A 13,740-nucleotide genomic window follows, 5' to 3' on the forward strand; every position below is an offset into this window, starting at 1 on the left:
AATGGATACTCTCATTACGTTGGTCTCGAAGAAACGTCAAATGTCGTTCTTAGGTGAGGTCACTGAGAAGCGCCTTAAAAATATCCTCATTTCCTCTCAGTATTTTGTCATCCATGTAGTGGAGACCATTCTAGGTGATGAATTCATAAAGGCGTGCCACAGTCATTGAATTAACACTGATATATCTGCCATGTTCTTGGCTGTCATCTTGGAAATAGGGGAGTTGAAGGAGGGGGCTAAGATTTAAAGATTTTTAAGAACCCATATCTTGGTGAAATAGAAGATGTCTCGGAGAATATGGACGAGGTTAAGCGGTTTCCTCTCCCTCAGTACTACTATGTAGTTTGTTGTTGTGGGAAAAAGGTGAATAAATTGCCCCTAGTCACTACCACAAAGCCGGTGTTGTTTGAGGGTAGAAAGCTTGCCATTACTAGAAATATTGTTTTCCTCAAGTATCTTATGGGAGTAATGCTCAACAAAGGAGAAGATTGGGTGTGGAATTATGTAAGAAGTGAGGGCCTCGACAGCGATGAGGAGGTGGAGGCTGATTTCACACATATCATCAAGGAGGAAAACGAGGATGGAGAGGATGAGGACCCGCTTAGAATTTACGCGTCAATGGTCCATGAGGATTGTGGCCCAGATTGCTTGGTCAAAGCTAGAGCTAGGATAGGAAGAAGTTAAAGAAGACATGAGGGACCTTGGTTTGCTCCTTTTTATTTATTGCATATGTATCAAACTTTTTGTGATTGCTATGATGTATTTTCTCTTGGGTTGGGATAGTATGTGCAGGATGCTCTTTGATGCCACCATTTTGGTTGGGGATGGCATATTTTGTTTTTGTAGCTATGCAAGGCTTTGCCCTTGTGGTTTTTGTTGGTGGCTAGATGATGAACAATATTATGGGTGCCATTAGGGCTCCTCGGTCTGGCAAATGTATCAAAAGATGTAATATTTTTATATCAATAGAATGGGTACTACCCCTAGCACCTATTAATTTACCAAAAAATATTTTAATAAAGTGACTTAATTGAAATAGAAAAAGAAATATTAAAAGTCATTTTATTAAGGTGCTTTAATGAATTATTTTATGTGAGATGTTGAAAAGCCCTTTGGGAATGTTTAATGAAAAATATAAAAAGAAGAATTGGGAGCTCATTTGGTATGCTTGTTTATTTTATCTCTATTGTGAGTTTGGAGCTTCTTGTTGGAGAAAAACCCTAAGAAAAATTAGTTTCAATGGTGAAATAGCTTCCCTAGCGAGTTGCAGGTAAAACTACTTAGGTTTCATGCTTGGGTTGAATAACTGGACAATTTTTTAAGTCTTTTAGGCAAGAAAACTTGTATTGTAAGTACAAAGAATTGCTGGAACGAGTCATTTGTTTGGATTTAAGATTTAAGACTTGAAGTTGATTGTGGTTTCAATATCTAGATGCCATTCATCCAGTGAGTTGGGTGTTGGATTAAAAGGGGTTTTGGGTGACTTATATGCCAAGCATGTGAGTTGGATTGTAGACAAAGGGATGCCATATTGTGGGTTGGTTTGGTGTTGAAAGTTTGGAGAGTTGGGAATATTTGACCTTGTCATTGTTGGGATTAAGTTGTCTCAACCCTAGAATCCTAACATGTTGAATTATTTAATTAATTGTTGCATATAGTAGACACATATTGATCATACAATTCAAATTTCCTATGTTCTTAGTTACACAACTAACAAATAAAAAATAGAAAATAAAATAAAACACACCTCTTTGATAAATTTAGGTAGGGATAGAGGGACTCGAACCCTCAAGATCTATAAAACCAACGGATTTTCCTCCTACCTTAATTTTCGTTAAGCACCATTTTTTGGAATTCTATAGAAATGATTTCAAACTTGTCATTCCTCTTATCGCCCAAATAAGTTTTAGGAAGCAAGCTAGAACTTTGATCATTTTCAAATTCTTTATTTAAAAGCACAAACCTATGTAATTCATCTTTTATTTTTTATGTATTTAAAAAAGTACAAATTCAACTGTTTTCAAACCTATATCAATAATATATTGTAGCATCTTATGGTTTCTTTTGAATCTATATTCAAATATTTTAATGGATTTCTTTTCTAGAATTGTTGTATCGGATAACCTATGTTTCTAACTTCCTAATGTCATGTCATCTTTGTGGGACCTCTTGGTGAGGTGGCATCCTACATGGAAGGTGAGAGTCCCATAGTTTAAAAACTTGTGGACTCGCCACGGACTCGCGAGTCCGTGGGAGCCATGAGTCGACTCGCCAAGGACTCGCGAGGCGAGTCCATTTGAAAGACTCGCGAGTCTTTTGCAAGGACTCGCGCGAGTCTTTTGCACGGACTCGCGAGTCTTTCAGATGGACTCACACGACCCAGAAAAACCATCAGGCAAGCTTTAAAAATGAGTTTTTTTTCATTTTTGTTGCCTTCATTTGGCGTAACTCCCCCCCTTTTTGACTTTTTGGGGGGTTAAGGGGTAACCCCAACTTGGGGGCACTGCCCCCAAACCCCCGTCAAAAAATATAGGAGGAAATTGTGCCGATGGAAGTAGGGAAAATTTAACCTCCGAGTCTGATTAGGCTCCATATAACAACATAATTAGCATTGAAGAAATCTTGGTATTATACATTTTAGAGTTGAAAGTTTGAAACTATGAGTATGAATGATGAAATTTCAAATATTACGCGTTTGTTGATCATATGACATGTGTAATGTTTCAATTATGGCTCTTATGTTCTCTAAGTGCATTAATTTCTTTATGTTTTTTTGTAAAACTACGGTTTTGTTTTTTGTCGAGTCCTTGCCGAGTCTTTCACGAGTCCGAGTCCGAGTCCAAATTTTTGGTTTGCCGAGTCCGTGGCGAGTCCAAGTTTTTGAACTTTGGACCGTGAGACTATGACATGGATTCCTATTCCTAACAAGTTGGTAGCCACTTTAGAGGTCCTAATTTTTAGGGGACTAGTGTCACAAGTTTCTATGTTGGGAACTTGGGACTATGACAAGTTTCCATTATGACTATGATGGTTACTAGTTTGGTGGAAGAGTAATGAGGAGTTAATGTTTAGTAGTTGGCATTTATGGTGGCGTTCACTTTTGACAAGTGGTGTGAGGTAAGGAAGGCGCCTATTCTTGGTTTTGGCAGTTTTTATGTTGAACATGCATTGCATTAGGCAAGATGACCGTTTTGGATGAGATAGGTTTTAGTGCTTTGGAAGTTGCCATGTGCAACATGTCATGGGAATGACGAGTTATTGTTTTTGTGACTACTTACCTCTTAGGCGTGGAAGATGGTTTTGGAAACCATTGGTGCCTACCTCTTCATGTTGAGCTCTATAAATATGTTGATGCCTTAGTTGATTTTATGAGATAGGCTGATTATTTTCTGAGATTTCATTACATTGCCAGAATTGCTCCAGAATTCTCTGTTGTTTTATCTACTTCCAAAGAGCATTGACTCTATGCTTTGTATCATAGATTCATAACACTTTGTTGTTGTAATACAATTGAGCTCCGTGTTTTGGAGTGTGGGTTTTTAATTGAAAGGGTTTTCCCATGTAAATCTGGTGTTATAGTTTTACTTGTTTAAATTTGAAATTTATATGTGCATCAAATCTGTAACTATTTTAGGGTTTGTAAGAAATTTTTTGCATTCACTTTCCTATTTGATTAGCATTGGAAGCATTATTCTGCACTTACCTTCCTTTCAATCATCTCTGCTGGGTGTTGGAGTTAATTCCCTACTGGGCGAATTAAGAACTGATTGTTGACATTGGGTATTTATTCATTGCTGGTCATTCAGGATTTTGCTAGCATGGACCTTTTTACAACTCATTGGGCAAATATTTCTCTTCCCATTTTGGCATTGAAGCCTCTTGGAGGGGTCATAGAGCTCTTATTTGCTGACATGATATGTTTTGCTGATACACAACCTTGTTATTGGATGTATCCATCTATTTGTTGTTGATGTAGGGGTTTGTGGGAACATTCCAATCTTGGCCTGAAGGATTTTGGTCTCTCAAGATTACCGCAGACTTAGCTGAAAATTGCTGACCAAATTGTGGCCTTTATCAGCTCTAAATAAATAGATATATCTTGCTGTCCAGGTCAGAACTTTAAGTTCTGTTGGCTCTGTAAATTTGTTTGTACAGTCAATCTAAGTTACCGGTTCAGGTTTGGGCACCAATTCAGGTTTGAAGAACCGGTATGCCAATACGACAAATTTTTGAAAAGGGGTTTGGGTTCGTTAGAACATATATATATATATATATATATATATATATATATATATATGTGCAGCCTATAAGCATGAATTAAGATTAGCATGTCACATAGCATCATATAAACAACAAAACCAACATAAACTTGTAATCGTAGCATCAGGATCATACCATAACAACATCATATACATCAAGTTTAATATCAAAATGATAAAATATTCAAGTATCAATGTTTCAACTTTCAACAATTTAAAGTTTGATCATCAAATGGATTCTCTAATTCATCATCCTCACTCTCCTCCTCCTCATCATTGACATTGATATTAGATGAACCAATGCCAATGCCACTTACACTTGCACTATAAGTTTGCTCACTATCTGAGTCATCAAATGCAACAAGCTGAGAAGTGAAAGCATCCAAATCAATATGCTTTGGCTCTATATCCCACATCTTCGTTTCCCCTTGCTTGTAGTCATGTTGCTTGTGTGAAATGAGCCAAGTTAATGTTTTAAAACTCACTTTTAGGGTTATGTTTTAATTTTTTATGTGGTGGATTTCAAAAAAAATTAAATTTTGCAAAAAAACACCATTTTTAGGTCGTCAGACCCCCGGGTTCGACCTGGGTCCTCTTGGGTTTAACCTGGTCTGAACCAGGCCTGTGAATCACGGACCCTGTCTGGACCACAAGCGGACTAGACCGGACCAGTACCAGGGTTCTAGGGGGGGCGAACCCTGCAACTTAGCAGTCAATCAATAGATGAAGTTATAAGAGAATTTGGGAATAAACTGTTACCATTTGTCTATTTGCTTTAAAATTGTTCATGTGAAGGCTTATGTATGTTTTAAATGTGATTCAAAACACATCAAAACTCCCATAAACATTTTAGTGGTATCCTTCATTGTTTGACTGAATGCTTATATTCTAAATATTGGTAAAAATAAAAAAGCTTGGCATAGAATTTGGCGAGGATTCTTATAGTGGTATAAGAGCGAGTGATCTGGCCAACTTGGATGGTTATGAGACAAGTCATGTTTGAAATTGATTCATAAATCTAAAGGATACAAATTTATCACCTACAAGAGGAGAGAGAGGGGTTCTTAGTTCTTCATAGTTAATATTTGGAAGAAGAAGGAAGTATGCTGATAGACATGAACAACAAAATCAAGGTGATCATGGGAACCATGAAAATTTTAAATGATTTGGCTAGAGGACAATAACAGTTGGTTCAGCTAATGATTCAGATGATGCAAACAATGAATAACAGAAATCAAGGTGATCATGGGAACAAAGGCAACGATGATAATAATGGAAATAATGGCAACCATGGAGAGGGGAGTAACACTAACATTCCAGCAAACCACTCCAAGATAGTCAACAAAACTACTCCCAGACCTCTAATGCCCAAGTTCTTAGAGGCACCACCAAGAGATCAAGTAGGTTAGTAGGAAGGTGGTGAAGGTTGGGAAGATCGCTAAGGGAGTATTAAACCTTAGGGGATGAATTTCATCTAGCTATGTCCTTAGTTGATTTTTATAGGATCAAGTACAAAAAAATACAAAGAGAAGATAGGGGACACGAGTTTAACCAAGATTTGCAGAGAAAGATAGGCAAATTGTCCATTCCTAGCTATGATGGTTCTGGCAAATGCATGGCACATTCATGGTTGCATAAATTAGATACATACTTTCAGCTTAATCCCATGCTAGAGTTAGAGTCCATCAAATATGCCACACTTCATCTGCATATTGTAGCTCATGAGTGGTGGTACCATGGATTGGTCACTTTGGGACATGCTATTATCACATCATGTGTTGCATCTACTCAGAGGTTGATTGATAGGTTTGACAAGGACATTGAATAGCATTTTAGAGAGTTGGCTCTGTTGAGACAGGTAGGTTCAATTGACTCCTACATATCAAGTTTTTAGAGACTCTCAGCCATGGTCACAGATGTCTCTGAGCATAGTTTGATTGTTTTGTTTATGGAGGGATTGACAAAGCCATTTTGTGGTTGGGTCAAAGCATTTGATCAAAGCACCTTACAAGATGCCATCAATAGGGCTCGTAATATGGAGGGTTCAACCACTAATTTTTTTTCAGTCCAAACCATTTACACCAAAGAAGGATAAGAAACCTTTAAAAAAAGAGTGGCCAAAGAGGAACAACACGGATGAGGAGCTTAGAAATGAACCACATAGGAAAAAAGTAGTGTTTCTCTTGCAAGGAACCTTGGGAACCTGACCATAGGTGTATGGGGAAAGGGAATGTTCATTATGTAGGTGGTATCAAATGGTGAAGAAGGTAGAAGGAGCTACTGGTACTGAGCTAGAGGATTCAAATGGGTAATCATCAAATATGGATGAGCATTCATCAATGGAGGTTTAAAGGAGGAACTATTGCTACCCTTTTTAGGTACTCCTAGGTACAAATCATTCAGGGTACAAGGAGTCTTAAGGGGTAGTGAATTATTGTCTTGGTGGATAGTGAGGCAAGCATTGATGGCCAAATGGGGTCTACAAATAGAGGATTTTGAGAGATCCAATGTAGTGGTAGTAGATAGCTTCGCCATGACTTGTACTACATGGGTTCCTTAGCTGAGCATTGCCTTAGGAAATTATACCATCACATGTGATTATTATATAGTAGATATTGGGGATACTAATGCTATTTTGGGTGTTCATTGGTTCCTCTGATTAGGGAAGTATTCTCAGAACTTCCAGACATGGAATTGAAATTTAAAGTTAATGGGAAAAAGTGATCTTAAGAGGTATCTCGATGAAGAGTATTTTCAAACATGGTGAGGTTGCTTGCACAACCCAATGCTTGATTTCTTCAAAAACCCCTTTGGATAGGGAAGAGCACCTTTCTTGGTTAAGTCGGTCAATGGGGCTGTTAGCTTTGAAAAACCCTTGATGAATCTTCAATGGTAGCTACAAAGTCCAAAAATCCCCATAGTTGTGTTGAGGTCTTTGGTTTTGGTCAACTCCTTATAGCTTCAATCTTTCCCCTAAGTTACTAGTTCGGGTTTGGACACGAGTTCAAGTACAAGACCCCGGTACGTGGGTATGGGCAAATTTTTTTTGCCCTTGTGTACGTGGGTTCAGGTACATTCATACATGTGTGTGTGTGTGTGTGTGTGTGTGTGTGTGTGTCTGTGTGTCTGTGCATATTATATACAAAAATTTAAAGAAATATACAGAATTACAAAATTAAATACATTTGATAGTATAATACTTCATCATTGATCAATACCAAATGCCAATTGATAGTTCAAAATTTCAATATTATCATATTATGTCATATGCTATATAGTATATATCAATGTATCATATATGTCTAGGTTCACAATTCAAATGAAATTACAATTACAAAACTGACAATCAAAAACAATATTTGTCTTCTATCTTCATCAATCATCAAAAGGATCTAGATCGAGATCATCATTGTTTGCTTCAAGTTTAAAATCATTTGAACCCAAAGCAATGCCACTCCCACTAGGTGCATCATGTGTAGGTATCTCATCATCATCAACCATAGTGACTCTAGCAAGATCATCAATAGTTGCATCAAAGTTGGTACTCTCAGGGGTTACATCCCAATGCTTTGTTGACCCATCCTTGTATTGGTGTTCCTTACGTGTTAGAAGACGCAAATTGGAATGAGCATAAACCAAGTCTTCTACACTTTTTGTAGCCAACTAGTTATACTTCAGTGAATGGATAAAGGAGTATGTACTCCAATTCCATTCAGCAGAAGAACTTGCAAGCTGTTTAAACTGGAGAGAAAACCAACAAAACTTAAAAATAAAATTTGCAAAATAAATTAAAGAATGTTAAGTGCTAAAGTCTACAATACGAATGTTAAAAATAAAAAGTAAAAAGGCCTTACTTGTGATAGAATCTTGATTGCAAGAGTTTGGAGGAACAAATAATCTTGACCATGGAGGTACCACCCTATAGTAGCATCCATTTTGGATTGGTCATTAATAGCCCAAGGACTACGTTTTTTTCTTGAGATAAACATGCCAAATTCTATCCTAACATGTTCCACCACTTCAAGATCTATGAAGAGTCAAGTAATGCCCACTTGTACCCAATAGCAACTTCATAATCTCTATATGATGGAGTTCTCCTTGGCAAATGAAGTATCGCAGTGCTATAGTATTTGGGAGATAATGCATATGCAAGGAGGTGCAATGGCATGGTCATCTTGTTCCAACTATGAAGAATGATTTTTTCCACCCTTTTGAAAAATATTTCTTTGGGGTCATTATCTTTTTGTGCTATTATGACTTTGATTTTTTCTATCATGTTGTCCATGCCATCATAGACTTCCCCCAAACATGCTATATTTGTATCGACAAACCTGATTATACTCATGATAGGCTTGGTGAAATTTAAGACACATTCCACATGATCCCACCAATTGCCATCTAGGATCAATGACTTAATCTTTTGGGCCCTCTCGAAATTTGATTTCTTCCATACACTCCATTGGTTACTAATAACCATGGCACTCAATGCTTCTTGCACCTTCAAAAGTCATCTCATCACTATTGTAGGTGATGCAAATCAGGTCTCAGCAACCTAGGATCATGTAAAAAATAATAACACATTAAAAAATATTATATACATATTAAACATGGCATAAATAAATAAATTATATTTGCCTTCAACAATTCCAACCTTGAGAAATCCTGAAAATGGCTAGTGACATATGGTGGTTTGTCACAAACATTTGGATCTGCTCACCCTCTTGGTATATTTGTTTCACCCACTCTATTTGAGTGTCAATTGCTTGTATCAGAAAGTTAAGGGAGTGTATGGTGCATTTTGTCCAAAAAAAGTGGTCATATCTTTGCTCAACCAAAGCACCTACAGCCCTACAAACCTTTGCATTGTCTATAATGATTTGGGCAACATTTTCATGACCCATAATCTCTATGGACTCAATGAGGATTTTGGAAATGAACTTTGCATCTTTGACTTGCCCCTCACAATCAACCGCCCTCAAAAACATTACCCCTTTGGGGGACACTGCAATAACATTTATTAATGGATGGTTTTTGCAATCTTTCCATCCATCACAAACAGTAGAATTTCCCGATTCAACCTAAGAATCTCTAATCGGTTGTAATATTCCCAGTTGGGGATTGGATTATTTGGTGTCCAAGTCCTGCAAACAAACGTTAGTATGCGAACAATATGAAAGATAATTAGACATATATATTTATTTGTGCAATTATACAAGAAGGCATACTATACGTTGTTCTACTTATTTAACAAATAATGTTAACTGATTTATTGTTATCTATACAAAAAGGATACAATACTCAGTTGGACCTTATCGGGATTGACCCAACCCTTAATTGAGAAATATTTCTCAGTTAGGGCAACCCAGGATGTCGTCCCCCTAAGGTCTGTATTTTGGATCTCTATTAATGAGTGAAGTCATTAATGTTCTCAAGCTTGGCAGAGATCCCACCCCTGCTCAGGCTTCTCTATCTCTACATATGCATATGGTTAGCCTCTACAATATATATAATGTCTCTAAGAGATTCCCCATGAATCTCTCTCTGGATTCCCCTTGGAATCTTGGCATTCAATTATGCCCTCTGGTTTCTATGGCTCCTTTAAAGGAACAATCATCGTAGACATTATCAAGGACTTAAATGTAATTCTGTTCTGGAATACCTCAATGGTCCCTAGCTCTGTAAATTGCCTCTGAAGTAATCTCTATTTCCTTGGTTTTAATTTTGAGTGTATCTCTACAATCTTATGGTAATTGTTATTTAACATCACTAATATATTGCTATAATATTATGATTCTGAGTGTGTCTCTGTCATTACAATTCTAAGAGCAATTCTGAACGTATCTCTGCAATATTGATTCTAAATGCATCTCTGATATATATTAATTTAAAATGTATCTCTGTTATTTATCGGCTATGCAGTTTTAATTTCTTGCGGTATGATTTGAATTTCACAGCATTATCCATGGTTTAGGGCAACCCACTTACCGATTACTTACTGGTGGTGAATCCTGGATGTGTTGGGTGCACTCCTCCTTCCACGATTCTGCTTCCAACGTGGCTATTATTCTTTCTATGTGTTTGCCTGTACACGGGAGCTACAGGTCATACACATCCGAACGTATATTCGCGTGGTCTCCGTATTCGCAGGTGTTTGATGCACCCCTAGTATTTGTCCTTCACACCGTCCGCCTTTCTTTCCCCCTCTTCGTGTATCCCCGATGCATTATTCATAGGCATCGTGAGATGCTTCCTCTGCAATCGTGACTCCTGGGCGTGGCTTTTGGTTTTGCTATGTTCGACTAAATTCATTTTACGCATATCCTTTTATTTGTTTATACTCCTATTCATTTAATAATTCGATTTGTTTCTTTATTTATTAATGTCTTATTTTAATCACTACTTTTATTATTTAACTATATAACTTAATTTATATTTTAATATTTCCAAATAATAATTTATGACTAATGACTTATTATTTATTATTTCCGATAATTATTATTTATTACTTATTTATTATTTACAAATAACAATTTATGACCAATGATATATTATTATTATTTATTACTTATTCATTATTTACAAACAACAATTTATGATTAATGGTTTATTAATCGGGGGTCATTGCATCGGTTTGAGTGATGTCTTTACAAAATTCTTCTCTCTTCCCAATAAGGTGGTGTGCAACTCTTCATACCCAAGAGTTGTGAAACATAGTTATTATGCAATATTTAAAAATGCATTTTTTGAGCATCATAATAATAATATTGTTAGGGCATGTGCATGTTCACATGTAATATTTTCACTTAATAAATCCGCTTGCAAGGCAACGTTCAGCTTATAGATTAAGTCCTTTGAGATTCCCACAAATCAACGTTTTAAAGACATGCCTGGATGCAACTCTGTTTTAAATCCTTTTTTCTTTTCAATGTTTTGGGTTCCTAGATCTCGCTTCTGGGATATGGTTTCAATGCCATGACGGGATTTTCTTCCATTAAAGTCATCTTGTACTCAGACCCGTCTATTGAATTCAGTTCGCCCAATTTCAACACCATAAATGTGTTAGGGATTTAAAGTTGGGCCTCTAATATGAAAGATCCCATTATTTACCACTTAAGCTCATCCCACTGAATGCGGATGTTAGAGGTTTTTTTATTGCAGTTTATTGTGGTCAATTTCCTCGTCCAGTTAAGTAGGCTTAATGTTTAAGTTTAATGATAATCTAGTGTGGCTAGAGTTGGTTGATCAGTTGGGTAAAATTTTGGGTATGATTATTATGGCAAATTAATTGAGACAATCATCTAATGCTTATTTTGCGTCAATGCATGGTGCTGTAGTTTTGAATATAGGAATCTGTTTTTGAAATGTTGATTTGAAACCTACACCTACATTTCAATCCAAGTAGCTTTGATCCCACGAACAAGCATCAATATTTATAGGAAGTCCAGAACATCCAAGGGACATGATCATGAGGTTGGGAGGATTTTTGAAGGCAGTTTTGGTTAATGCGAATTGACAATTTAACAGAATGTTGAACTTCGATAAACTGAATCATTTCCTAATCAGAATAATTTTTTATTGACAAAGTTGAACTTTGGATTGTGGAGAAGATATCGATTTGCTTACATTTTCCTTGGCATTATAAGTGGAGACAATAGCTATACAATAAGCATAGGCCTTGAATGCATTTTATATTCTTAGGGCAATGAAAAAGGTGACCATGATAACCTTGCATATCATCAATAACTCACTCGTTTCTACAATGGTAATATGTTTGGTGTGTATACAACACTTGTTTTTTTCAAAAGCATGTTCACACTTGCATTTTGTTATTCAAATTCTTTAAACTTTGTTTTTCATCATTTTTTGTATTTTTGGTGTCTGACATGTTGCAAATGTCTTAAAGGGCTATGCTTATATCTTGACACACCCTGGCATACCAAAAGTCTTTTACGACCATTTCTTCGACTGGGGAAGTTCAATACAAGATCAGATTATAAAGCTGGTAAGCTGTGGTCGCTTTTATTACCTCCTACTTTAGGACCTGAATAAAACTATTGTATTGGCTAATTCTTCTCTCAATTCACATGGCTGCAGATGCAATTTCATAAGGGTTTGAGAGGGTTAAAAAGGAAATTATTTTTACAAACATGAATAGAACTTTAGATTATTAGTTTAGTAATGTAGTGGAAACATATATGATTTTTATAATTTTGTTTTTGTACACATGTAGTCTTATGTGATTTCTTTTTGTCTTGATTTGTACTTATGTTTTCAGTTCAACTAATAATTTTGATTTGGGAACCATGCATAGATGCAAATTCGAAGGTCACAAGATTTGCATAGCCGATCTTCTATTAAGATTTTGGAGGCTAGTGCCCATGTTTATGCTGCAATGATTGGAGAGAAAGTTTGCATGAAAGTTGGTGAAGGATCATGGTGTCCATGGGGCAGAGAGTGGAAGCTAGCTACTTCTGGTCATAGATATGCAGTCTGGCACAAATGATTATAATTTTTGCATATACTTCTAGTATGTAGGCACGTCTTGAAGTCAAATAAAGTCCACTTCCATTGATAGAAATCGATCGAAGTGAATCATGTGGAGGCTGTCAATCTATATTAAGATATGAACCTGTTGCTTACTTCTAAAAAAGCAAAACATTGTTATGCGACCATCTTATTTTGAAATTTATCTAGACAAGACAAATAAAAGAAAAAATAAATGTCTATTTTGGGACAAATGTTCTTAATGTAAAATTACATATTTTCGTCATAATATCATGGTTAATAGAAAAAATATTCTTATTGTAACACTATATATTTAGTTTAGTATGGAGCTTGGTTATGAGGTTGAAACCTACGGGTACCAAAAATTGAACAAAATGTAAGTTAAATAAATATCCTATGCCAAATTAGTGTTTCCTTGGCCATGACCTTGAAAATAAGGTTAACCTAAATTTTAATTGTTAGAACTTTCCTATTGCTGTCTAATCTTAGAAATGGTACTCAAACTTGAAGACCAGTGAGAGAGAAGAGATACAGATGGATGTCATTGAGAACAGATATCCTTTTTTAGATGTAATGTCCCCTACTAGGAGATTGCATGTTTCCCAATGAATTATCACACACTACTATCCATTTTTTATATTTCTTAATCTTTTGCATGAATTAGTATTCATAACACATTCGACATTCATTACATTAAGTCCTACCTTAAGTTCTTCCCTAATCTTAATGAGGGATGGGGATTTACCGTCATAGGGCACTAACACCGCCTACAAGGAGGCTCCTATTGTTGTCTAATCTTAGAAATGGTACTCAAACTTGAAGACCAGTGAGAGAGAAGAGATACAAATGGGCATCATTGAGAACAGATATCCTTTTTTAGATGTAATGCCCACTACTAGGAGATTGTTTGTTTCCCAATGAATTATCACACATTACTATACATTTTAATGAGTATTCATAACACATTTGACATTCA

The 13,740-nt window shown here is 36.2% G+C and overlaps 1 protein-coding gene across 1 annotated transcript in view; it reads left to right on the forward strand.

Annotated features, from left to right (window-relative positions):
• The window catches only part of LOC131070900 (probable alpha-amylase 2), a 229,350-nt gene extending 216,353 nt beyond the window's left edge, over nt 1-12,997 (forward strand). The window contains exons 12-13 of the mRNA XM_058006569.2: nt 12,163-12,261; nt 12,571-12,997. Coding sequence (XP_057862552.2) covers nt 12,163-12,261; nt 12,571-12,762 — 291 coding nt within the window. The 3' untranslated portion in view covers nt 12,763-12,997. The remainder of the gene's footprint in view (nt 1-12,162; nt 12,262-12,570) is intronic.
• Nucleotides 12,998-13,740: the final 743 nt, after the last annotated feature.

This window comes from Cryptomeria japonica, chromosome 1 (genome assembly GCF_030272615.1).
Source record: "Cryptomeria japonica chromosome 1, Sugi_1.0, whole genome shotgun sequence".
Classification (NCBI taxonomy): Eukaryota; Viridiplantae; Streptophyta; class Pinopsida; order Cupressales; family Cupressaceae; genus Cryptomeria; species Cryptomeria japonica.